At 40.0% G+C, this 26,655-nt stretch overlaps 5 protein-coding genes across 7 annotated transcripts; 3 read left to right on the top strand and 2 right to left on the bottom strand.

Annotated features, from left to right (window-relative positions):
• The first annotated feature begins 808 nt into the window (after positions 1-808).
• Positions 809-4,928, top strand: LOC113121328 (uncharacterized). Of its 2 annotated transcripts, none has more exons than XM_026291684.1 (10): positions 809-958; positions 1,046-1,122; positions 1,215-1,317; positions 1,510-1,664; positions 1,771-1,913; positions 2,039-2,201; positions 3,061-3,154; positions 3,297-3,375; positions 3,465-3,538; positions 3,643-4,928. In XM_026291684.1, exons 1-10 carry the CDS (start codon positions 945-947, stop codon positions 4,631-4,633), a joined length of 1,893 nt encoding a protein of 630 aa, XP_026147469.1. In that variant the 5' UTR covers positions 809-944; the 3' UTR covers positions 4,634-4,928. The 2 variants fall into 2 exon arrangements, with proteins under 2 accessions (XP_026147469.1, XP_026147467.1); XM_026291682.1 differs by having other exon boundaries at positions 1,215-1,323.
• Positions 4,929-6,477: 1,549 nt separating this feature from the next.
• On the top strand, positions 6,478-12,026 carry LOC113121308 (interferon regulatory factor 1-like). The gene is made up of 7 exons (XM_026291649.1): positions 6,478-6,619; positions 7,388-7,487; positions 9,575-9,754; positions 9,863-10,024; positions 10,105-10,157; positions 10,255-10,345; positions 11,423-12,026. The coding sequence occupies exons 1-7, from the start codon at positions 6,530-6,532 to the stop codon at positions 11,524-11,526; spliced, it is 780 nt and encodes a 259-aa protein (XP_026147434.1). The 5' UTR covers positions 6,478-6,529; the 3' UTR covers positions 11,527-12,026.
• A 607-nt stretch (positions 12,027-12,633) lies between these two features.
• On the bottom strand, positions 12,634-18,483 carry cdc42se2 (CDC42 small effector 2). The gene is made up of 5 exons (XM_026333795.2): positions 18,403-18,483; positions 16,639-16,891; positions 15,997-16,098; positions 15,815-15,893; positions 12,634-14,770 (listed from the first exon to the last, which is right to left on the bottom strand). Exons 2-4 carry the CDS (start codon positions 16,690-16,692, stop codon positions 15,819-15,821), a joined length of 231 nt encoding a protein of 76 aa, XP_026189580.1. The 5' UTR covers positions 16,693-16,891; positions 18,403-18,483; the 3' UTR covers positions 12,634-14,770; positions 15,815-15,818.
• On the top strand, positions 18,032-21,216 carry nip7 (NIP7 nucleolar pre-rRNA processing protein). Its single transcript, XM_026333794.2, has 5 exons — positions 18,032-18,654; positions 18,732-18,818; positions 18,903-19,041; positions 20,530-20,670; positions 20,758-21,216. Exons 1-5 carry the CDS (start codon positions 18,599-18,601, stop codon positions 20,875-20,877), a joined length of 543 nt encoding a protein of 180 aa, XP_026189579.1. The 5' UTR covers positions 18,032-18,598; the 3' UTR covers positions 20,878-21,216.
• On the bottom strand, positions 21,198-25,954 carry terfa (telomeric repeat binding factor a). Of its 2 annotated transcripts, none has more exons than XM_026333792.1 (12): positions 25,794-25,954; positions 25,421-25,516; positions 24,870-25,000; positions 24,542-24,628; positions 23,953-24,093; positions 23,676-23,815; positions 22,949-23,473; positions 22,523-22,636; positions 22,277-22,432; positions 22,067-22,149; positions 21,927-21,970; positions 21,198-21,684 (listed from the first exon to the last, which is right to left on the bottom strand). In XM_026333792.1, exons 1-12 carry the CDS (start codon positions 25,942-25,944, stop codon positions 21,526-21,528), a joined length of 1,827 nt encoding a protein of 608 aa, XP_026189577.1. In that variant the 5' UTR covers positions 25,945-25,954; the 3' UTR covers positions 21,198-21,525. The 2 variants fall into 2 exon arrangements, with proteins under 2 accessions (XP_026189577.1, XP_026189578.1); XM_026333793.1 differs by having other exon boundaries at positions 23,688-23,815.
• Between the last annotated feature and the right edge of the window lie 701 nt (positions 25,955-26,655).

Raw genomic sequence — 26,655 nt, 5'->3', positions numbered from 1 at the left:
AAAATGAAGACAGGGCATATGGTGAATTATGGTTTCCTGTCATGTTAACAATAACATGAGATCATAACATTTATTTGCATTGATCAAGTATCAGTCAATCAGGAAGATCATTTACTGAGTATGACAGATTTTTGTATCCATCAAATATTTTTGCTCTGTCAGAAAACTAATAAAATTTACTTTTATTTTGTTATTTTATTTTCTTTGTTTGTTTTAATAAAACCACCAGATTGTCTTTGTGTGTCGTTGGTAATATTTTAATGTTTCAATATTAAGATAAACTAATAAAATAATAATAAATAATAATAATAATACAATAATAAACGAATTGTGTTGTGTCAAATTATAATCCCCATCAGTTGATTGATAGAATACTTGATTATTATAGATTACAGCGGTCAGGCAACACTTTGTGCCTAATACATCCGGTCAAACTTTCAAAATAATTCTTGTCTGTGTTGACCAAAGCCACCACAGAAGCATTTAAAGGGATTTACAAGAAAACTAACGGTGCTTGATGCTTTCAGAGCTGCAGCACCCATGGGCTCTTTGCATCAAGATTACCAGACAATATAACATCAAATGTCATCTCACCGTTTCAGAAACAACCTGAGAAGTAGGCAGTTTAAATAAAACGAGCCTGTGATTACATATGGATTCTTTTAACAGCTGTTATTCACACAGTGGCCTACACGCGCTGCTTCATTTTATTACTCGTCTGGCTCTGTCTGCGTGTTTTCCTCATAGCTGCTCGGACGAATAACAGAGTTTTGAGGAAATGGGAGTAGGACGAACTTCCTCATAACTGGTGGCGCAACGTTTCCAGTAAGTTTTCCATATCAGGAAGCCTGTGAGACATTGTGCTGTCAGCGCGCAGCAAACCATGTCGCTGTAGCTCCGCTGGATTGTTTCCGAAGGAGAGAAGTGGAATAAATCGTGTCCCCATGGAGCCAAACAGGTAATTTAGTTTGTGTGTTCCTTTAATCACCGGGTTAGTTGCGCTGAGGAAAAGAAAAGATCTTCTGCTGTGTTGTTTTTTTTTCAGACCCGTCCACCACACGATGTCTGTCATCCTGCTGATTCTAATAAATACTGTGCCTGCAGCAGCTCTCCCTGATAAAGGTGGGAATTGAAACCGTATTTAAATATTTTCATTAGTCTGTGTGATAACTCGTTGTCATAATCAGTCTCCTTGTCTGCTAATAATAAAACAGGCCTAGATCTTGACTGCACCAACGACTTTGAGCGGATGATGTTTTGCCAGTTTCAAGCACAAAACTGCTCCGAATACAATCTGACTGTAGTGAACAACGAGGGGTATGGGTGAGGCTAAAGCTTTTATTTGTTTAGTATGTGTGTCAGCACAGTCAGTGAGTCTACAGAGTCCAAACTCTGCGTGTTTTAGCTTAAGTTTGGTTGTGAAATGTATATAAATGTAAATTTAATCCACCAGAAATCTAAATACTCAATAGTAGCTATAGTCAGACCATGTTTCCTTGTTTTCCACAGGGTGGAAACATGTAGGCCTCATTCCCAGCAGTGTGACATTGGACAGTGTTGTTGTTCTGTAGAACTTGAAATTATTTATGGGGAGACTCATGAAGTCACAGTTTGGAGAAGAGGCCAAAGCCTGAAGTCCAGAAATATCAGCATCAGTGACAGCAGTAAGTTGACTTTCCTAAATCTGCTGCAGCCAGAAATAGACCCAGAGTAACACAGAAATATTGAAGAAATACTCCTCTGACGCTTCTAATTTCTGGTCCTCTGCAGTAAAGCCCAAAGCCCCAAGGATCATCGCAGTCAAAGAGTTCAATGGGAATTTTCAAGTCGAGTGGACGACCAACATGAAAGGAAGGCTGAGTGATTTGCTGCTTGCCAATATCACGTACCATAAAAAAGGAGACACAGAAATGGTAAGAGCAATATTTCATTCGAACGCTGAGATCACTGGTTGTGTAGATGCAGACACAGACATGAGTCCAGGTTGACATTAAATTAAAAAATCTATGATTGACAAACCCTCTTTCTTATTGTATAGGTTTCTGAATTTGTCAAACCAACCACTGTTAATGGTTTGGTGCATTGTAAAATACTTGGTCGATACCTGGAGCCGAGTACAACGTATGTGGTCAGTGTGAAAAGCTACACAAATTACAGCAAGAAGCTGAGTGACAGCAGCCGAGAGTTTGAATTCACAACTTGTAAGTGTTTACAGCGTCTTTATGCAAAGTCCTGTGCATTTCTCACATATAGAACAAACATCGGATCATTGTTTTATTAAGGTTTCATTTTAAACGGTTAAAACCGTCATCTCACCCTTCAATTTACAGCCAATAACCCATAATCCGAAAGCGATGTCTTAAAAATCAAAACTGGATTTTCTTGTTAAGTGTTTGGATCCATTGCTGACTGCTTTAGTCCAAATGTGGCAATTAGAACTTATTTGACAAAGTTTATAAAGTGAAAAGTCACATTTTGTCAGAGAAAAATGGAATTTATGAACAGAAAAAGCATCTGACCTTTGTTAAAATGTTTGTGTTCATCGTGTTTTGGCTACTGAGTTTTTATCCATAACATAGAGATCCACCAAATGAGTTAAAGCAAAGGATCAAGGTGTTTTTTATTGTCATGATCCATGGTCCTCATGATTCAAGGCCACTCTGAGTGGGAGTGTTTGCTACACAATGACTTTCTCTACAGCCAGTGAGCATGTTAAGATGGTTTTATTTGGGCTGGACATGTTACTCACTGAAAAGTAACACATGCAGAGTTTGTGTTCATGCTCCCAGACACAGGACTGACCCATCTTAGGTCTGTCGTGTCTTTAAAAACATCACTGGTGCATGTTGGGGCTGGTGCTGAGCATCACCGACACAGTGTGGCTACTCATATCAATATAAATAATGAATCATAAATGGCTTCAAGAAAAAAGATAATGGAAACAAAATGCATGCTGGTACACACATCACCAGTCTGCACCATGCACTTCTCTGTAGTTTTTCTATCTGCTGTATTTCATCTGTACCAAATGGAGTAATGTTTAATCTTGTTACTTCACAGCTGCTTCCCGTAATGCCCTGCTCTTGGCCATCATCGTCAGCCTCAGTATTGTTGCAGTCATCATCAGTGGTGTTACATATCTCTGTTGCATTAAGTAAGTCATGCCAATTAAATCACGCCTTATGTCTTATTAGAGAATACTATCAAGTTTTCCTCTTAAATATTGTAAATCCTGTGTGTTGTTTATGTATCGTGTGTGATTTTGTTCATTTATTTGTACATTTGGTTTGTTTTAGGTTCAAGAGAAAATGGTGGGACACAGTTCCCAAATGTCCAAATCCAAAACTTCTGGTAATGAATCCAAATGAACAAGAGGTGAGAGACATTTCAGTTTCTGAACTGACCCACTTAACAGAAACGATTCAGACTTGACGTTTTAATCGTTTTTATCCTCCTTGTTTCAGTTCTTGAAGCCTGAGCCGCCCATCATTTCCTCTGTCCACATAGAACCCCCTTGTCCAGAAGACAGCAAGTCTTGGTCAGTGTGGCTGCACTAATACATCAGTCCTTAGACATCAGTCCTCTTTGTGGTTTCTCTGTCATTATATTTGCAGCTTGAATAACCGCTTTCTCTGTATTCAGTTCAAAGGTGTCGCTGATGGACAGTAGTGGGGGGAGCCCTCAGCAAAGCAGTGGAATCAGCACTGGCTCCTCTTGCCTCAGTTATGCTAACACAGAACCACCTGACATTAAAGCCAGTGTTCAAGAAGCCCTTGCCAACGCCTTCCCCAATATCAGCCCGATATCACCTTTGACCACCAGCCTGTTCACCGAATCAAACAAAGACAGTGGTTTATTCTCTGCTCCTTACGACCCGTTTGTTGTCAGAGCTGATGACATGAATTCTGGATCATCAGGATTTGACAATAAAACCTACTCCATCATCATCCCCAGCTGCCCACAGCAGCTTATGATGGACAGTTCTGAGGTCCAGATGGAGGCTGCAATGGTTTGTGACTCTGCATACCATCCCAGCGAGGGTGTCAGTGGGACCAGTGCCGACCAACAGCTGCCAATGTGTCTGCCTCTTAATCTGCCACTGGTGGCTTCATCTCTCGTGCCAACAGACATGTCGTATCACCAGTGCAATGCAGATTCTGGGAGGTTTTCTTGTGCAGACGACTCCAGTTTGTCCTCCATCTCTAGTGGCACCAACACAACTGCATCATGTGATCTTATGTCCAGAGTTGAGGTTGGGTGTGAGAGCGGTGATGAGGTGGTCAGTGCTGCCACAAAAATGACTGGAAAAAATAAAGGGGCCATCATATGTGATGAGAATCCCTGCTACAGCTCAAAGAGCTTTCCCCCAGTGGATGACGACTACCAGCCATTTCAGAATCTCATGGGCCAGTTGGATGTTTTGTCTTCAGGGCAGAAAAACGGAGAGAAAGACCAACAGTTGGACAAATATCCAGAGGAATCATTCGCCAAGTTCCCTGCACCGATTCCAAGTTTCCTTACCAATGTCCAGGGGAACCAGAGTCTCTCAGAGCACCAAAGACCACTTCTGGCTTTGATTTGTGCTGACCAGTCCATGTCAGTAATCACAGACAACGGCTACCAAAGTGTGTAGCACTGAATGTTTATGCATTCATTTTTTTGTGCGTCTGTAAGTTGTGAGCATTGCTGGGAAATGTAGAAGAGAGAGACGGAGAGGATAATATAAGACTGTACATGGTGTTAAAAGGACTTGAGCGTCATTCGATTGTTAATCAGACGTGATGTGTAATATGATTATTTAAAGCTGCACAACATTCACTATATGGATCTTGACTTGACACTGTTTTCTGTTGAGACATAAATGTTTTAATGGCTGTTGTAGATATATTTTATTCGATGTGTTGAAATATAAAAAAAGTCTCTTTTGACCTCTCAAGTCTATTTCTGAATAGTTTGCAACTATTTCAATGTTATATGGTTGATTTTAAACCATCCAAAAACTTTGTACATAATTAATGTATAAAAAAGAAGTAATCTTGTGTCTGTTATTCGCGTGCTATTCAGCTAAGGGCATTTGTTTTTCATATTACATCTAGACATCTCTAGGATGGAAACGTATTTGTTAAAGGTATAATTACTGTGACGAGCGCACTACCTGAGCTAAATGTGTTAAATACTATCAGGACTATGTAAATGATGAGTGAGACATTTCAGGTGAATTATTCAAATTTCTCTCACTATAGATAAAAATTGTGAAGTTTATTTCATGTATGTCTAAAATAACCTCAAATGTTATTAAAAACTTTAAAAAATATGTAGTGAAATCGCACATCTAATAATTTGAATGTTTTAAAGATTAACTTTTGAAAACTGGTCATTTGCAGTTATAGTTTAAGAAATCTTTACAATTTCTTTAATAGGTAGAACCAGGAACCACAATAAAAGCCATTAATCCTGAGCCTTTGACAGATAATTATATCAGAACTGACAGAATTTTTTGCCTAAAACAAGCCGCAACTCTTGGCTACTTGTATTACTGGTTGTGAAATTAGTTCCTCATAGCTGTTCTCAGGAACTGCTGAGCCATTTCCACAGAACCACACGTCACTTCAACAGTGGAATAGAAATCATTATGTAAAGTTCACAACCGGGCCTTTCTGTGTGGAGTTTGCATGTTCTCCCTGTGCTTGTGTGGGTTTTCTCCAGGTACTCTGGTTTCCTCCCACAGTCCAAAAACATGTATGTCAGGTTGATTGGTGACTCTAAATTGCCCATAGGAGTGAGTGTGAGTGTGTGAGGTTGTTTGTCTCTATGTGGCCCTGTGATGGACTGGGGACCTGTCCAGGCTGGACCCCTGCCTTTCACCCAGAGAGAGCTGGGATAGGCTCCAGCAGGTCCCTGTGACCCTGGTTAAAGAATAAGGGGGTATAGATGATGGATGGATGGATGAAGGCTCTTCTGCAGTATTGAAGCAGCTCATCTGTCACAGTAGTTTTAACTCCATCTGGTGGTGTAACTTGAAAAAACACACACACACACACTGCTCTGTTCTCAGTGCTGCCACAGGCACACCACGTAGAACTACACCAAAACAACATTGAATCATACTTCAGCACCATGTTTAGCCCCCAGGCGATACGTCCATGCCAAAATTACATGGAACAAATGCATATACAGTAATGTAGCTACATTCACCAAACGTTTGATTTTGAAGAACTAAGTGTTTACATGAGTGAATCCACAATTTTTTAACACGTATAATCCAGGAAACCAATTACAACTGTGTACAAAGACCTTTCCGACTCCATTCATTACCTCAACTCAGTGTTAGTCATTAGGAGAGTGACATGCAGTATCTCCTGTAACCGGAGGAGCAAGTTAAGCAGTGAGGCCTGTCATTGGTGGAGGAGAGGGACTGTCATAAGGAGGTGGGAGAGAACGGTGTCCCATTGTAAACTCTTCTTTAATCTGATCTCATGAGAAATATTCTGGCAAAAACTTCCTGCACACCTGAATCTTGGACTGCACCATGCAACAACCAGGCCGCTTGAGGCTGAGGCCTTGGCTGGAGGAGCAGATTCAGTCCGGGAGGTATCCAGGAGTCAGCTGGCTAGACCAGGTAAATTCCTCCATTTCACACACACATACACACACACACACACACACACACACACACACACACATATATTTCTAAAAACACGCCTGAGTTTAAACTAGTTTCTGTAAATGGTAAATATATTGAATAATACGAATCATGACGTGCTACATTTCCATGAAAAGTTGCTCCAAAGCCTGCAGGCTACGTATCGGTAAGGTGCTGTCACCAGTGTGTCGGTCACCACAGCCATGTGCACTAATTCACCCCCATACCATCACCAAAGATAGCTTACTCTGCACTGTCCATGATTTCTGTCAGAGCACAGGAGTTTTCTGCTTCATCTCAGTCCATCTAACATGAGCTCAGATGGTGGCAGGTTTTGCATTTGTTCACTGAATGGTTTATGGAGAGGTTCCTGAGTCCATGAAGTGGTTCCCTCCACAGAACTGTTTTTAATGCAGTGCTGACTGAAGATCATGGCCCTTCACTGCTGATTTTCGCCAGTGTCTCTTGTACAGAGATTTCGTCATATTATGTGAGATGTTCAAGCTTCAGATTCTTTTCAATTTTACACTGAGAAAGTTCTTAAACTGTTTTCTATGTAGTTTTTCAGAGAGATAAAACTTAAAAAGACTCAAATTCACAATAAGTGTATAAAACCAAAATATATCAAATCTATTCATTTAAACATTAAATATTTTACCGTTAACAATTTCCACAGCACTCCAACCTGTATGGAGACAGGTTTGTAACTTGTGCAATGCTATTTTTTGGTATTTAATTCTACAGTCAGCACGAATTTTCCAAATCCCGTGGAAACATGCAGCTCGCCACGGCTGGAGTATCGACCGAGATGCTACGCTCTTCAGGAGCTGGGCCATGCACACGGGTAGGAGCCACACACACAAAGACAAATGTGCTTTTTCCAACTACTTTTGACCCTGTTTCTGACTGTCAGAATAAAATGTTGCCTGTGTTACAGTCATGCTCCCACTGTGATGACTGATGCATATTATATTTGAAAACAACAAACAGCTGTAAAATAGTGGAAATTAATATAGTGAAGTTAATGAGCATATTGTTAATGTCAAAATACATCTGGCATTTATTCATTAATATTCAATATATTTAAGTGTGAGCAGCTGCCATGTGTTCACACATCATAGTAAAATCACCAGTGTCAAATGAACACTAAAGTGTTTATATGTGAACAATGGACACTTAAACAGGTGTTAGGTAAACCTAGATAAACCTAATGCATTTTAATACTGTAGGAACAGGGTGGACAAAATAATAGAAAAACCTGTCGATATAACACAACACAGTTCGCCAGCCTCACAAACTGCAGCCTCCAAAATGATCATGCAGGTGAATCAGCAGCTCTCCAGAATGTTATCACTGAAATAGCTTGGTTTACCTTTACTTACTAGACACACACACACACACACATTTAATGGGAACTGACATTTGGCTGTTCGCACTACATTCTCGAAACTGCACCAACCATCCCGCACACCTGTATTCCCCTGGCAGAAGTGTTTCCAACGAAGCTCAGCCCATGTATTTCTAGATTTACTACATTCCTGTCAACATCCACTTTCCAGCTAAGTGATGAGAGCTACAAGCAACCCAAGAATAACACCAGTGTACGCTAGTAAACATTTTACTAAGAGCCCAATCTGTGCATATCTCTGCAGTGACAGCTCAATGCCAAACCTAACCATCAGGATTATAATCAGATTATTTGGTTTAGTACACTTTATTTTAAAGTCACAAAGTAGATTCTTGATGTGATAATCATCTTGGAAAAAATGTTTTTGTTTTATAAACTATCTGTAGCCTCATTTCTGTATGTTCTGAGAAACCGGCAGACACTTGTTCACACATGCGCATGTGTGAACCCATTGCATTTCTGTCTTGGGAAAGTCATGGTTCATGACTGTAGCTGCATCACATCATGGGAAATCTCCAGTTCAGTTGCTGTGAATGTGATCGTATCGGATCATATTGCAGTCAAAGTACAACAGCCCTGCACATCAGGAAAATTCAGCACTTTAATATGTAAAATGGCTGTTTGTTTCTTAAAATTCAGCAGATATATAACGCACAGAACATTTATGAAGCAGAAATTCATGAAGTTAATCAAAAGTGAAGTTATTAAGGTTAATGCTGTAAATGATCCATAGTGGAGCTTGTTAAGCTCCAGTGGTTTTATCACAGAGGTCGGATGTTTCACTCTCAGTACAGGATGAGATCCAAATCGCACTAAGGTGCTAATATGAGAACAGACTCAGCACATTGGATGAATTCACTGTAGTGTTGATCACAGATGTTCTGCCAAATGGTGACAGATAATGTTTTTCTTATGGAGTCACACAGTTTACTTTGTTACAGTGATATCTAAAAATGTCATTTGGTCAATTCTGACATTATGGAGGCTGATAAGTCTTGATTTGATTATTTTGCTGCTGTATTGAGCAAGTGCAACTCATGCAGTAACATAAAGTAGGACTTCATTGTCACCTTCTACATCAATTTTGCATCCAGAGGCCATTCCAACCAAGAAACAGCTCGTGCAGCGTGTCCTTAAACTGTTTGTCCACAACATCTCGTTTTCTGAAATGACTAAAGGGGCACAGCACCCAATGGAAGACTTGTTTTCTCACACATCCACAGGTTTACTTCTCACCTCAGTCCAGTGACATACAGGTGTCACATGCTCCACAACACCATGGGGTTGGTCGATGTGGTTACAGGGGCAGCAGAGCACACTTCTTAGCACAGACAGCATAGGCATCAGTCATGCTGGATGCGCCTTAGATGTTCCTGCTCTTCAGCCTGCTACAAAGTTAGACCTTAACTGTGACTGGACACAAAATTCAGCATTTAGACTTTGGGGGAAAAAAATTAGGTGTTAAAAACGGCACAAAACAAAAACTACAGAACAGTGTTTGCCCTTATCCGTGTTCGCTTCAGGGCGGTACCGTCCAGGCAAAGACAAGCCAGATCCAAAGACATGGAAGGCAAATTTCCGCTGTGCCTTGAATTCTCTGCCCGACATCTGTGAGCTGCGGGAGCACAGCAGGAAGAGAGGGAGCAATGCCTACAGAGTCTACAGGATGCTGCCCAGCACACAAACACACAGACGCAGCAGAGGTAGGACATGCACAGAATTCACAGAAAATGTTGAAAATTACTCCTAAGACAAAAGGATTTTTCTGGAGCCTTTCATGTGATCGCGCTGTGTGTCCTCTCTTTTCTCAGGACTGCGGTTGTTCAACAGGCCCAAAGAAAGACAGACGAGTTTAGGTGAAGATAGAAACATCACACACAGTTGGCATCCGGCAACAGTGACACCCATTTCAGACACGGCACAGAAGGTGGAGATCCCTGAAGCAGACACATGTAGCAGCACTCAAACATATGGTGAGAGGCTTGTTATTGATGTTAATAAGGAGACAGTTCCTCTGTGCCCTTTGTAAGAAGGATCTTTTATTGATGTGCAGGGATGTGGGATGTCAAACCAGAGGACCAGGAGCAGAGTGATGCGGTGTATAAGGTATCATAACTTTAACTCCCTGACTGACACACTTAATGAAACTGATTTGGTTTTTCTGACTGGACATTGAGTGGTTATCCTGCTTTGTCAACTACAGCTCATGGACCACTTAAGCAACACTGACCTGTGGGCCCAGAGTGGGGAGCAGAGAGGGTGGAGAACACACACATTGTTGGACTACTGGCATTGTACGACTCTTTACACAATATAAACATCTACAGCACTATTTGTATTGGCTAACAGTCTTACTTCTTAATTCATGCGTTAATTCAAAAATCTGCCACATTGCATGGAGGAGCTGATTGTATGTTCACTGATGATAACACTCAGGTGAAATATGGAAGGTTTAAAATACCAAAAAAAAACCAAACAAATCAAACAAAAAAAAATATACATATAGTACTGTGCAAAGGTTTCAGGCACTAAAAATATCCAAGGGGACGCTTTTAATATAAATGACATAAATAGTTTATCAATTAACTTCACACAACGTGCAGTGAATAGAACCAAACCTAAATCTAATCAGTATGTGCAGCTCTCCCCTTTGTCCTTAAACCAGCAGCAGTTCTTTTTGGTTTGACCTGCCCAGTTTCTCCTGGTACTTTGCAGAACCTTGGAGAAGCTGCTGCAGTTCTTCTGTAGATTCAGACTGTCCTAGTGTTTCTGTCTCTTCATGTGATCCTAGACTGACTCCACACTGCTGAGATCTGGGCTCTGTGGGGGGCAGACCATCTGCTGCAGGACTCCTGGTTCTTTTTTGCCTCTAAAAATAGTTCTTCATGAACTCTAGTTGGTTCTTTAGGGGCTTGTTGTCCTGACAATGAACTTGGGATCAATCAGACACCTGATGGTGTTAGGTGAATTTAAATCTAGAACATCTAAAGTGCCTAAAACGGCTGCACAGTAATGTAAATTATAATACATATTGTTTAAATGTAGTTTTACTTTTTATGTATCAATTTACTGTCATGATTAGATAAAAAATGTCATTTAATAGGGAACTATTTAAGTTTTCCTTAAAAGGTGAATGAGATGTTTTTTTTAATTCTCATCATGTTTCTATGTCTGAAGAGAAAAGACTTCCTCACACCTCATCATAAAAATTAATGACCGGGCTTCTCATTTAGCAGCAGCAGGTCTATTGCTGGACTACAGGAAAAAATGCAATACAGCTTTTCACTGTTTTCTGTTTATTTGATTTTATCAGACCTAAAGACAAAAAGTCTAAACGAGCATTATCTATTTTTTTATTTTCTGCTCTGCAGGTGCTGGTGATGACACCCGGTACTCTCTGCACACACAGAACTGTGATCTGTTTGGTCCAAACTACATTAAGGAACTCTCTGACTGGTCCACACATCAGCAGTGATGTGATGCTGATGTCCAGCTGTGCACCAGCATCTTGTCCTCTGGCTTTTAGTGTTTGCATATTTAATTAAAGGCTGTTGTCTACAGGCTTTCTTGCTACCAGGCAGCTGTTTTCTGCTGAGCTGACCACTGAAAGAGAGAAATGAGGGCAGGTGGACAGAATATATTGCTCTTTCAATCAGTCACTTGTTCATTTCTCCCTGCTGAGCATGCTGAAGTGAAGATCCTGTTTCAAGCCAAGCTTTTCCTGCTATCATCACTTGGGTTCGCTGCGGTTCAGCGCCTGAGACTCACTGAAATGACACCAAGCTCAGCCCACAGCTTACAGAGAAAACAGATCTCATTTCGCTTCAGTTCAGGGTCAGTAGTTGCTGTTATTTGTACGACTTTCACTGGACGTTTTGCCAACATGCAGTAAATGAAGTGACAAATTGATGAAATGATAAACTCACAATCCCAGCTTGTGTTTATTGACTTTTTAAAACATGTATTTACTTTTTTTTTTTTTACATTATAAGAAATATTTTTAAACAGTACATTGTCCTGTATGTTTGTCACTGAATGCATCCCTCTACTCACAGAATTAAATAAGAGGTTAGAGACAAGCCCTGTATGTGTGAAATAGTATAGTAGTAAATAATAAATAAACGCATGATAAACACACAATCCCTGGTTCAGTTAAAATAATCTGACATCGGACTACAAAAACTCTTAAGTGTCATCATTCCAGTAGTGCCAAGCACAACACCACAGCTGAGAACTGGACACGCCTGAAAGCAACACAGCCTTTAAACACACCTGTACTTTTCTTGCTAAATGTCTAATGAGGAACAATTTGTCATCTAGATAAAATATTAGTGGAAAATATTTTTTCAGGAAGTACAGTACTGAGATACTTTGAGTACTTTAATTTGTTGTTGCTCTAATTATACTCAACATTTCAGACAGAAATATTCTAGTTTTGACTCTTGCACTTTTATATGACAAATACAATTATTGGTTAGTCTATTTTTTTGCCACTTGGCCCTTTTCTAGCTGAATGAGCCACTATCTCTGTCACCTCACAGATGAGTGTGTTTGGTCTCAAGTGAAAACATGGAACACGCAGTTGGTCAAACATCAACAATAACTTTTATTTCGCATTGTTTACTCTGAAAAATGCAAGAAAAGACAGATGACATTCCCAAGTGGGAACTACATATCAGCAGATCCTGAGAAAAAAAACGCTGCTCTGATTCTTCCCTGCAATGTTTTACAGAAAAGCAAAACTATTTATGACCCTGAAACATATAAACCATGGATCCATTACTTTTATGTTACGTATTTACAGTATCATGTTAAAATAAGTCCTGTGACTGGGGAATCCCAAGAGGAAACACATTTTTAGAGTCACATTCAACCAGTCCACTGGCACAGCCTCCTGGTTACACAATGTACTGCAGTGCCCTTATGTCTGCACATAGCACAGCATTTAGCCCGGAGGCAGAAAAAAAACGATACTACACATATGTGGGGCTTTTTTTTCTTTTACACAGGAATTACTACAGAAACACTTCAACAGGGACACTGGGGCTCTGTGACAATGTCTTGGCCTAATGAATCACATTATTACATCTGTAAATGTGTGTTGGTAAAGTGGTTACCAACACTTTTAAAGTTGTAAATAATATTCCATGTATTTCATGTTGCCTGTACCAGTCAGTAGATTCCTGAATCATAAATTATTTCACAAGAGTACTCTTTTAACACCAAATCTACACGTTTGTTTGACCTTACAATACAACCACATTCTGATGTTGGCTCATATGGTGAAAATGGATGACAATCAATCACGTGCATTTAAAAAACAAAAACAAAAAAAAAAGCAGGCCACCAATTTTTCAAATTTATATTTTCACTGGAGCCTGGTTCAGAAATTTGGATTACACATGACAGTACTGAGCAAAGACACATGGTACCAGCCAGTCAATAAAAAGGGACATTAACTAGAGTCTGATCACCAACATAACTGACAACCAGTACAATAAGAGCTCATTCATTTACCCCAGCCAGAAGAAACATGTATAAAACACATGAGCTTGAAAATGGTGGCAAAACTTTGCATGAGCAGAAAAACTGGGAATAACTTCATTTAATGTCAATAGCGAATGACAAAGCAGGTTAATACTTTAAATGTTTCTGACAGAACAATGTTGGCGTCACATGGAAACAGCTTCTAACACTGAAGCAACATCACCACAAACACTGCTGCAAACATGGGTCAGATTAGTCTGAGTGAGAAACAAGCTGAGACCTCCACCTCTGCCAAACAATAATTCATGACAAGACACAGTATGTAACACAAACTGTCCTGACAAAAGCATATGATGATATAACAGTTAACCCTAACCCATATTTCTTTGCAGCAGGAATTTGGCTATTTCCAAGTTTACTTCCTAACCTCCTGCTGGTGAACGTGTTGTAAGCAGAGAACGCATATAAAAATATGAACCTTCTTGGAACCACTAAGCTCAGTACAAAGCACCCTAGTAAAATAAAATGATGACCATGACTTCAGAAGGCAGATTATGAAGGTCATAGTTTATTAAAATTCTATATGATTCAATCTGTAGGAATATAAAAAAAAAAAAACCCAGCTGAAATCAATGCAAAATTCCTAAGCAAGTGTGAGTGTACAATGTATGGTCCAGTGTACTCTACGCATTTCAAGTGTGTTATAAAACAGCAATCTTCAACCCTGAAAGCAACTCAGAGAATGAGTATTTCTCAGGATAAGACAATGAACATGTACATTTTGCCTCACTACCTGCTACCTGTCCTCTGATAAACCTCTGAGAATAAAGAAGGAAACTGAAGGTTCCTAATCTCCAGCGTGGCCCAGCCACCATGAGGTCCGTTTACAAATCAGATAATAAATACAGGCATCCAAATGGGCTACAACAGAAAATATTTTTCAGAAATACTTTCCTCATGCATACACACAAGCATACGTCTGAGATTTATGAGCTTTCTAAACCCTCTTATCTACTCTTAACATTTAGTCTTTACAGTGCAACAGTATGGCAGCAAATGGATAGCAGTGCTTCATTAAAAAAAAAAAAGGAATGGAAAATAAAAAATATATATACACAACATTATGGAAAAGCAGTAGTTTCATCTTTTGGTCCTGCATCCATTACAGACGACTGCTTTTTGAAAATGCTTCCTCATATGAACAACAGTAGTTTCCACAAGACTGTGAAGGGCTGTGGAGGGAAAATAAGTGGAATAAGCATTAGGTTCACAAATGCTGCCGTAAAGTCAGATATGTGTAAATTTTACCATCAAATCTGAGCCGATCTGAGCTGATCAAAGTTTGGAGAGGTATATGACATTTTTTGTCTTTTTTCTTTTCAAAAATGTTTGATACTGTTGGACTGAATGTGTTCAGATTCTTTTAGAATAAGAGGATCTGAAATTAAAACATGACCATGTTCAGGGCATGGTGCAGCTTAAAGTAGTCTCCTGAGGGCAGCAAAAAGCCACGCTACCGCCCAAACCAGACCCACGTCACAAAAATGCAAAACCAAACCTCCAGAGTTAAAAAAACAACAATCCCCTGTTTTACCGACATGTCATGAGTCATAAAGAAAAATGGAAGTGGATATCAGCTGAACAAAGCTAAACATGAGGAAGGAGGATATTAATTCTTTCATTAAGCAATGAATTCCCCTAATAAAATTATTGTAGAGTACAGATATGCTGTGTGCTATTTTACCAGTTTCCTGTTTAAAGTCACACAACATGAGACAAGCTCACTATTGTGTGTGAGCACAGTTTCCCATCATTTATTATGACACAGCATTGGTGGAGTCAGGTTGTCACCAGGAACTGTCTTCAAATTTCAGGATTTTATTTCCCCCTTTCTCACCAACATCAGCGAAGCTACAGGGTAGAAGCTTGAATTGCACAGAGCCTAAATAATACTTCAGGTTATGACTTATTATGTTCCAGCTCATCAAAAAGAAGAACGAACACTGTAAATTAAGCCATAACATGCAGCAAGTTGCTCATTTGAGTTTAAGCTATTTTGTTCTGCTAAATATTACTAAAGAGCATTTTTGCATATTTTAACCACAGTTTTGCATGTGCAATCAGTAGGGAATTGAAGTTTTCCCTTCAAAACAAACTACCTTTTACCAACACAAACACCCATTTGACTATTACATAAACCAGCAGGGCTTGTGTGGCTGTGAGGAACTGAAATTCTCTGGCTGAGTGTCAGTGACACGAAGGGATGAAACACTCACCTCGTTACAACTGAGAACCTTCAGACCCTCCGTGTGCGTAGCCCCCTTTAGATTTCATCTGGGCCTGAACGAGGTCCACCTATAAACATTGAGGGTCAATGTTATTGAACTGAAAACTTCTACGAGCAACACACAACTGTTGGCTGTACAATAAATATTCAGAAAAGAGGACCAAAACCTACCGATGCCAGTCCCAGGCCCATGTCCCCTGAGCCTACATGTGTGGTGTGAACAAAGTTTGTTGGCTCGCCGATCATGGAACGATCGATCCGTCGTCGCCGTTTCTGAAAACACGTGCAACATACACTTTCTTTAAACCTAAACATCACTAGTATAATTGTTCTACATATCTCTAAGGTATGGCAACTAAGCAGTGAGGATGGAGAAGAGGTCAACAGCAGCTTTTTTCATCTATATCCCAGAATAATGAATGTGAAATATTTCTAACCCTTGTATGATGTTTGGGTCTGTGGGACCCCATTTCTAGGGTAAAGGGCAAATATGTACCATTTATGCTGTTTATATTGCTTGTAATTGGGATGAAGTAAACATCTGAGTATTTTCCCATAAACTTGTTTGACTGTGTTTAATTAAAAACCCAAAAAATGCAGCGGGTCCACCAGACCCACAAATACAAAAATATGATCAGCACACAAGGGTTAAATGTTCAATAAAATGGAAGCTTTTTCAGTCAGCTGTTTATTAATTGCTCTGTTTATTGACCAACTTCCCATCATAAGCACATCATACTGCCTTCCTATCTAAACAAGGGTGCTAATTTAAGAAGGGAGTAAACCAGTTTGTCTTCAAAGTTTGTCACTTACAGGTTGTGGCTGCTCTGCAATGCAGCAGCTGAAGCAAACCCAGAACTCAGTCATTCTGAGGCCAACGTTGAAGCCACAGCAGTTTCCTCTGTCACTGCAGACGTTCCTCTGTCTCCGTCTTCCTGTTCAGCGTTAGCAGAGCCACAAACACACCGGAAACTGAAGACAGACACACGCCACTGGTTTCTCCTGGGTAAACCGTTGGCACGAGAACTGTTTTCCCAAAGCAGGGCAGCGCACTCCTTTTTAGTCGCTGAAAATATATTCCCAAATCAGTCATTATAGTCATGGCTGTGCATTATGTATACGCTCTTAGAGCAAATGAGGTCAAACCTACATTTCTAGAGCACAACAGTGTACATACAGTTCCCCTTACGAAAAACAATTTTCCGTCTCATCTCATTCAGTGTTAAAAAAAAAAAAAAAAAAAAAAAAAAAAAAAAAAAAAGTCAAACTGTGTGATGGATCACTTGTCAAGGTTGTTTAAAAAAAATCAGACAATGGCAATTTTGAGAAAGATTTTCACACCACACAACTACTCCATTCACATTTCTGGTATTGAGAAGGTAAAGGTTAAAGGTTGAGTTCGGAGGAAATAAGTTGTACAGATACAAAATAAGTAAGTATTCTACCATGCTGTAAGAGTCTGTGGGTAAAACTGCAAAAACAGAGAAACTGGGTCAGCATGTACTCTTGGGTTTTAATTTGGAATCCTGATCAGTCACTTGCTATTAAAACAGGGTGTGTAGGTTTCACTTTTTGTTGCAGGTAATCTCTTCTGGCCTCTTTCATTCCTACCTTGGACCGCCATGTCCACTGATTGGCATCAATTTATCTATTAACATCCTGAAGCAGAAATGACCTTAACCTAGTCGTTACTTACAGGAACAGAAAATGTGAAGCACTGACTGACCAAATGGCTGAAAATATCTGCCTGAGAGTGAAGTTACATGGCTCCTATATAGCCCATAGTGTGAGCCATAGTGTGAGACATGAGTCAGACAGTCTTCATTAAAGACAGCCAAGTCCTAAGTGTTAGGAGGAGTGCTGGTGGGTCACAAATTAGACAACACGCACAACAACAGAAAAGCTTTCAAACACCAAACTTATTCCTAATGCATGTGACCACATTTCACAATATGACACTTTTCCAAATGTGTCATGCTAGTGACTGCACAGGTTTTTGCTGAATGTAAATTCACAGCATCAGGGGAAAACAGGATGCGGGATTATGCATTCAGACAGGACGATCAAATGATTTGTCAAACGCAAAGGGCTCGTTTCCTAATTTGAGCCCGTGTCTGTGCAGCTGCATCACATTATGAGCTGACAGTCACCCACAGCACAGGAGTTTGATGTTAGTGACTGGTTGAATACCGGAGGGATGAGTTACTCTGCTCCTAATCTCGGATTACACGAACCTAAGCGCTATTTACAAACAAATGTTATGTAACTTCGCACCGCGGCGGCACAGACTGGTCACACGGCGGGTGAAGAGCTAAAACCACAGCCGGTAAAGCCCCGTGCAGTTACCGACCCATGCCAGCGTTTGGGTTTGATTTGGACTGAGCCGGACCGCCGTTAGCCTTGTTGGCTGCTAACAGAGTTAGCTCGCAGGCTAACGCTAACTAGCTCCGTGTTTTCTGTGCTGACAGCTAGCTCACCGGGCTAACTAAATGCGACTTGAACCAAAATGTAAAACACAATAACGTTCCCATAACTGTCTGCCGGCGGGCTCGTATAATTTTCTCTGAATAAACTTACCAAATGGCGAACGGTTAGCCGGAGTAAAAGCCGACGGTCGACTGAAAGTAAAAAAAAAAAATTACCAGGAACTGTGCTCACTGATAACGTCAACGGACTTCCGTTTTCAAGTGTGACGACTTCCGTGTTGACCCACGTTTTCACAGGACACGCTCTTCCATACTCGCCGATAAATACAGTTTTTAAAATACTCAGGATGAGGCCACTAACAGATGAAGAAACCAAGGCGATGTTTGAGAAGTTATCGAAATAGTAAGTGACGTTTTAATCCTCGAATATTCCCATTGGACCAGCTGCATGTGTGTTAGCGTGCTACCTGTTTGTTTCAGCATCGGGGAGAACATAAAGCTTCTAGTGGACCGACCTGACGGTTCCTACTGTTTCAGGCTGCACAATGACCGTGTGTACTACATGAGGTAATCCACGACACATGAACACAAATACTCTGTTATCTGTTTTACTGCATCGATTCATGTGTCACAGTTTTTCCTCTTCCATAGTGAGAAAATTCTTAAATTGGCCACAAATATTTCCCGGGACAAGCTCGTGTCAGTGGGAACATGTTTTGGAAAGTTCACAAAAACCAAGAAGTTCCGCCTGCACATCACGGCTCTGGATTACCTGGCGCCCTATGCAAAGGTGACTGTGCTTGCCTTCCCTATTTACATCCGTGTGTCTGTCCTGGGCTCTTGGACCGGATTTTAGAGAGGAGATGATGCAGGACCTGGTCCAGTTCAGACATTTAGTCAATGACATGCTCTGTGCACGTTCTTGAATCTGAGACATGTGCTGTACTGTAGAGGTCAAACAAATCTCCTTTTTGGATCAGTGGCATATGTCACTTCTCAGTTGTGTTGTAAAGGGCATGTACAGTGCATTCAGGAAGTATTCAGACCTTTAAAATAATCTACACTCAGTGTCACATAATGACAAAGTGAAAACAGAATTTTAGGAATGTCTGTAAATTTATTAAAGAAAAAACTGAAAATGATCACATTTACATAGGTTTCAGACACCATACTAAGTACTTAGTTGAACCACCTTTGGCAACAATTGCATTTTGGGGTATGATACAACAAGCTTTGCACACTGGGACTGGGGGATTTTCTATCATTCTTCTTTTCAAATCTTCTCAACCTCAGTCAGGTTGGATGTGGACTGTGGGTGGACAGCTATTTTCAGGTCTTTCCAGAGATGTTTCACGTGGTTCAAGTCAGGGCTCTGGCCCCTAAACCACTCCTGTGCTGTCTTGGCTGTGTGCTTAGGGCCGTTGTTATGTTGGAAGGTGGACCTTCGGCCCAGTCCGAGGTCCTGAGCGCTGGATATCTATGTACTTTGATCCATTCAGCTTTCCCCCAGCCCTGACCAGTCTCCCAGTCCCTGTTGCTGACAATTGTAGTTTCAGGCTGCAACATAAGAAAACTGATAAAAGTGAAGAGGGTCTGTATACTTCCTGAATGAACTGCATAAGTAGTTTAAGGCTTGGTGGAATAGTAATGTTAAATATCAATACAACAACAAATTGTCTTCTAGAAATGTTATGCTGGCTCTGACATAATGACATGAAATAATTAATATTGCCACAGTAATACTTCTGATTGGGAAAGATACAGCTGCTACTTTGCTCACTAGTCTACACTGTTATATCCCCTTTGGTTTAACGATCCTTGAGATGCATACAACCTGACTAAATATTGTTTTAAATGGGACACACTTGTTTATAAAGTGCCAGTATTTGCATTGCATTTGTGGTGAGGTCTAGATCAGAGCAAGAGTTAGCAGCTCTCCACCAACTAGACCTTTATGGAAGAGTGGCAAGACACTTTCGATAAAAGTCAGATTATTACCATCCCAGCAGTGAAACATAGTGGGGGTAGCATCATGCTTCTCACCAGAGATGAATGGTCCATGTAGATTGATGGACAGAATGGCAGTTTTATCCATTTAAAATGTAGCAGACTCTCTGAGGTGCCTGCCTTTAGTCATAAAGATTTGTGCTGAGAATTTGTTTAGCAGGATGTAATTATAGCACACAAAACAATTTTTTTAATTAGAACATGTAATTTCTGACATCAATAAAGTTAGATGTGCATGAATGAATAATCTGAAGATTTGTCATGTCATCAGTTCAAGGTATGGGTTAAACCTGGAGCAGAGCAGTCTTTCCTCTATGGGAACCATGTGCTAAAATCTGGACTCGGGAGAATCACAGAGAACACAATGCAATACCAAGGAGTTGTGGTCTACTCCATGGCTGACGTGCCCCTGGTAAGACTTGCTTACATGGTTGGGTACCTCTGTGTACATAGTGTAGATGTGACTAAATTTCTGAGCCAGATGTCTTTTATTTCTCAGGGTTTTGGAGTTGCAGCCAAGTCTACACAAGAGTGCCGGCGAGTGGACCCCATGTCCATTGTAGTGTTCCACCAGGCTGACGTGGGAGAGTTCATTAGGAATGAAGACACGTTAACATAAAGATGCATAAACAAGTGGACTATCTAATTCCCCTTTTTTAACCAACAACTGAAACTCAGCTGGTGTTCTTGTCAGTGAAATGGTTTGTCTAAGTGCCTGGTCCAAGGGCACCTTAAAAACAGGTATTACAACTGGCCTACATTTCCAATGCCATTGAGGAACCGAAACAAAGACTCCTCTATTGCCTCAAAATGGGATTCTGTTTATCTACCATCTACATGATTCCCTTGGCACAGAAATTTACCATATTCACCTTCACTGGGTTCGAGTGAAATAATGCTTTTGTGTTCTTGTTCTCTAAAAGTCATCTTTCAAATAAATCCAGTGTCCCTGCTTTTATTTATGTTGATGAGCCAGTTACTGCATATAGGCCACAGTGAAGATACAGTTACTGCACACCATTACAATAACAGAGACACTAAAGTTACAACTTAAACTCTAAAAATATACTGAATGAAGAAGTGTTGTGAAGTTATGATCAAACATGATGCTTTTAGAAACAAACACTATGTTATGATGGCTGAGGAAAAACAAACTCATCAGAACAGGAAAATCAATCATTCAAAAACCCAGACAAAGTATGAAACTGTCAATTGTATAACCTCATCCATCGAGTTGCAACAAATCCACTTGAGCGTTTCTCAAACCTCAGACCATGTTTAACTTCTTCATCGTCCTCCATCTGTCTTTAAGGTTGACGTTTGTCCGATCGGTGAAGTGGTAATATGCCTTTATCTTACTCCAGTTGCCCTCTCCAAATCTTTTAACTCCCTCTTTCAAATTCTGCGTCTCCTTCGCAGTCCACTTCTGCAACACAGAAGTATGGTATGGTTGTATGGTAATGCTAGTGGCTGATCTCAGGTATGCCTGTGTGGTGCTTTCATCAGCTGACATCTCAAAGTGGCAGACTGATTGCAAATCAGTACATCATAAACAAAACACAGAAAGTAACCAACCAAAGTATTAAAAACAGATTATCTTTACTCAACATACACCACAGATTAGTTACTACATCTTTGAATCATGAGTATTAGTCTTGTTTTGCTTACCTTTTTCTTATGGCCTACATTCAAAATGGAGCTCCCATTTGATCCTTTGGAAAAACAAAAAATATCTTACCACACGAACAATGTAAACATAACTGTCACAATTAGGTTTGATTAGAAGCAGATATTTGATGAAACATTACTGTTGTCCTTTGTGGAGTTAAGATCTGACTCTTCATCACTCCAGGTCTCCTTACTCTCCTTTGCCTCATTGAACAGATGTCTCCTGTTAACCAGAGCACTTTCTCTTCAGAATTTCTACACTAACTAATAAAACAGCTGTGAAAACTTTTTTTTTTTTTTTTTTTTTTTTAAGTATGTTGGATTGAAACTACCACCTAGTCTTTACTAACCATTTCGAAGAGGTGAGCCATTTGGGTCGAGTGGAGTCCTTTTCAGGAGTGGAGTCCTTTTCAGGAGTGGAGCTCTTCTGAGGCACAGGATCAGGACGGATCCGAGTGGGTGGACTCCCTGATGAAGAATCTGATATATCTTCATTACCTGGATCCCTGCAGAAATACAAGAAAATATCAAACTCTTTCACCCCTCAAACAATAAACTGACAATACAACAATGAATGCAATTGCAATTGCACTTGCTTGCTGAGAGAACTGGTGGTCTGTTTTTTATATGGTCTCTGCACTGGGACTTCGGAGGAGCAGGTTCCTTGTACATCCTCCTCCATGGTTGATGACTGATGGGAATTGGAGTTTCTGCATAAAGTGAGTTAAGTCAAACATTAACCACAAAAGGAGAGACCTGTTTTAACTAAAAAGATAGATTGTTCTATCTTGACTTCAATAGTGACGTGTTTGGCAGTTTTCAAAATAAATAAATTCTTCATAATATTCTATAAGTCTAATGGCTATGTGCAATACTCAGGATTACAAATACAGTTTGTAATGTGTTCCAGCTCTCAATACAATTGTCACTTAATATTCTTGAACCACATCATTTAAAAGCAACTTCCAAAGAAAATTCAAAAAGTTAGTAAAATAAGAACTTTTTTTTTCTTAATTTTATACCTGCAGGAAGTTTTGCTGGCTCGTCTGGGATGCTTCCGTACAGGTCTGGAAACTTCAATGTATGTTACTGGGCAATGGTCTGTTTTGTTGGATAACTTTGTGGACTCTACTGTTCTCCCTTCAGTCTCCAGTTCCTGAGAGGCTGCTGTGTCCTCTGAGCTGTCCTTGCTGTCCAGCTCGTCCACCAGTTTTGGAGTATACAGCCGCTTTTTCTTGAGCACGGAGGATTTCTTTGAAAGTGTATTTCCTTGTATTTGAGGAACAGCATCTGTTTGTTGTGGCTGGTCTGCTGGGGAAGCTTCCATGGGGCTGGCTGGGTCTCTCTGACACAGCCCACCCTCTGCAAAACAGTCCTGATGGTTGCTGTTCTTAGAAGTAGGTGAAGGATGAAAGGAAGGATCTTTTCTTGTCTGCTCCTCTCTCTCTGCTTCTTCCTCCAGCTGAGTAATTGTTTTCTGATCTGACCCTGGAGCCAAAGCCTTCCAGACTGCCTCCAGCCTGCGCTTTGTGATAAATGTATGTTTACTGGAAATGGAAAAAGAGAGAGGAGAGGGTTATTAGGCCAGAGAATAAGATGACTGTCCTGTTAAGAAATCAGAAGATTAGAAGAGGAAAGAGTCTTATTGGCTTACTTATTGTTTCCGCTAATCCTACCAAACAATAACCTTCACATTATGACCATAGTGCTTTGGTGAATTTTGTATTTCAACAGCAGTGGTGAGCCTACTGTGGTACAGACTTGTGGCTGGTGCTCGTTTGCAGACTAGAGGACGGGCCAGGCTCATGTGGTTCATCATCCTGTTCATCACATCCAGCTGCTATGTTGTCTCGCTCTGTAAATCCGTTATCAATAAGGTTTTTTGCAGCCTGGTACATATGTACAAAGAAAAAACACAAAACCGTTAATAATCAGTTATTCCCATGTGGCTGAAATACCACATTTACACAGAAGCTACTACTATGAGCCTTCATCCTGTGTTTAATACATAGCATAGCATCCATACCTTGTGGAGGAAGGGGACACTGAAGGAGCAGAGCTTCTGACAAAAGGCCAACATCTCCTCTTTGAACTGTTGAAAATTTATTTGCTCAACGAGTTCATGCTTGTTATTCTTCTGCCTAATGAGTCCCATGAAAATAGCTTTCTACAGAGAACAGACATGTTTAGTAAGACACAGAACATGTGAGCTGCATTTTGAGCCTCAGATGAACCTTAGAGTTAGTTCTTGCACAGAATGAAAGTTGGGAAAACTTATCCAAGTTTAGCACATCTCTACAACCTGGTGCTATTTTTTTATTATTATTAGTATTATTATTATTATAGGCTCATAGAGATTTAGAATCATACCTGCCACAACATACACCACCCAGCCTCATTTATACAAATTTCCCCACCCTTCCTGCTAAATAACAAGCAGCACACCAACTTCTGCAACAATGCACGGTCTTTATGATCAATGACTATACATCAACATGCATCACTTTAACCCAGTTTCCGTAAATCATGAATTAATATTAATGTGATGGTCAACAGAAAGCAAGTTAAATGATAATATGATTAACCGAGCATGACGTTTTAGCTTGTGAACTTACCTTGCCAACCATTGGCCTGGGAAAGTGTTTGTTCAGTGCCTCTTTTGCCTTTTCAAATTCACTGTTCTTAATGAAAATCCTTACGATCTAAAGACAAAAAAAATTGTTAAATCAAATCTGATTAAAATTCATGAAAACCAAGATGTAACTCAGGTAGAATAAGCTCATGTATTCACTTGTACAGGATCATTTGAATGTTCAGGATGCAGTTCCAGCCTCATAATTCAAACTCTATTATTTGACTTAACAATGAAGGGCATTTGTATATATCAGTTTATTCATGTCAAAATAAAAAAACAAAACGAAACCCTGACATAAAAACACTTACCATCTCTTTAATCACATTGGATACACTCTCAAAATCCTGCTGTTGAACACTGCCTTCCTCTCTCATGTTTTCCAGCAAAATTAAGGCTGATTCCAAAGGAGTAACTGACAGGTCAAAATCAAACGACAGATCTACAGACAAAGATAAAGCAATATTCACTGTAGTTCTTGGTCACTATGTCCTAGCAAAACTAGATATTATGTCACATGCACTGAGCGCCTGTTGGTCATCCTATTTGGTTATTCCAAGTAGCTTTTGTGTGATAAAAAACTTACAAAGATCAACTAAAACTCTACTCTATTTTTAAAGATAAGACACTCCTTTTATGCTTATGTGTCCTACTGTGTCCTATGCTAGTGTAGCATTTTCAGCTGTCCATTATGATTGTGATTTATTGCTCATCATAACAATTAACTTTATTCACGTATTTTTGTTTTTGCTTTCTGACATGGGACGTACAGAAAACTGTATTCATAGATGCTGCAAAATTAAGTCCTATTAAGTTACATAGCATTGTGTGTTATTGATGAATGCATTAATGTTTATCTCACCGAGATTTTCGCCGTCATTTATCCGGGAGAGAAACTGCAAAACACGGATCTTTGCTGGCATAACGTCAGTTGAGTCCAAAGGAAGGAGTAAGGCACCTGTAACAAGACAGCTGTTATTTAACAACAAAAACAAAAAAACAATACATGTATGTAGAATACGTATAGATGTGCGTCTTAAAATAACAACTACGACATATTCAGTGAAACCATTTATTAATAATTAACTATGAAAAGACAGAACAACTCAGCTAACCTTAGCCTTAGCATCACCATAAAAGTGTCTTAACGTTAGCTACTTAGCACAGAAATTAGCCGCAGAAAGTGTAGCTGGACGTGTGATCACCACGAAACTGGGCAGCAGTTTGTTACTTACTATTAAGTACATCTCTAATGGCACAGAAGTCCTCATATCGCGCATTTTTAAAAAACTCGACCGCCACAAACATGTAATAGTCCACGACCCAGCGGTTAACAATGGACTCCACATCAGTAGGGACGTTGTTTACTGTTTCTGTTGCCGCCATTTTCCACCATGTTAACGGAAACGGAAGGGAACAACCGTTTCCTTGGTGACGGGGCGGAAATATATGCAGAACGGTGTTCCTATTCCCAGATTATGCTTGTCAGGCTAAAGGGTTAATTTTAGTTGTCTATCTCTAAAGTCACAGTTCTAATAATGTAATCTACACGAATGACACGTCCAGTTAGGATAAAAAAATCAGCATATGGCAATCTAAATCAAAGGAACAAACGTTAGCATTAATGCAGCCTGACAAACAAATCAGAGGTAAAAACTGGAGGTCGATTCTTCTTTGCTGGCCTCATGGCCAGCTCTCACAGCAGACATAAACATTGCACTGCCCCCTACTGGACTGCAGCAGTGTCACCATTAAAGTTGTGCTAAATATGTCTGATTTGAAACTTAAAGGTTTTGTTCATCCATGCGTTGTGCCTATGTGTTTCCCATTTATGAAGATATTTATCTTATTCTAAATAATTACACGTATCTGGCAGGTTTTCAGGTTTGTTAACTTTCCACTGCCAGCACACCTCTGTAATATCAATGACAAAGAATCTAATCGAATATAGACACTTCATGTTTTCATTTTGATGTTTCAGTATTGAAATTGTTGCCTTGTTTACATTTTCATGCATGTTTGTATTCAACATCTTCTTTTAGTCATGTCTGTCTAATGAGGGATGCTGCATTTTGTCATTGGAAAGATGTCCTATGC

Source organism: Mastacembelus armatus, unplaced genomic scaffold, assembly GCF_900324485.2.
Source record: "Mastacembelus armatus unplaced genomic scaffold, fMasArm1.2, whole genome shotgun sequence".
In the NCBI taxonomy this organism is placed as follows: domain Eukaryota; kingdom Metazoa; phylum Chordata; class Actinopteri; order Synbranchiformes; family Mastacembelidae; genus Mastacembelus; species Mastacembelus armatus.
This window is presented reverse-complemented; position numbering and strand designations above follow the sequence as displayed.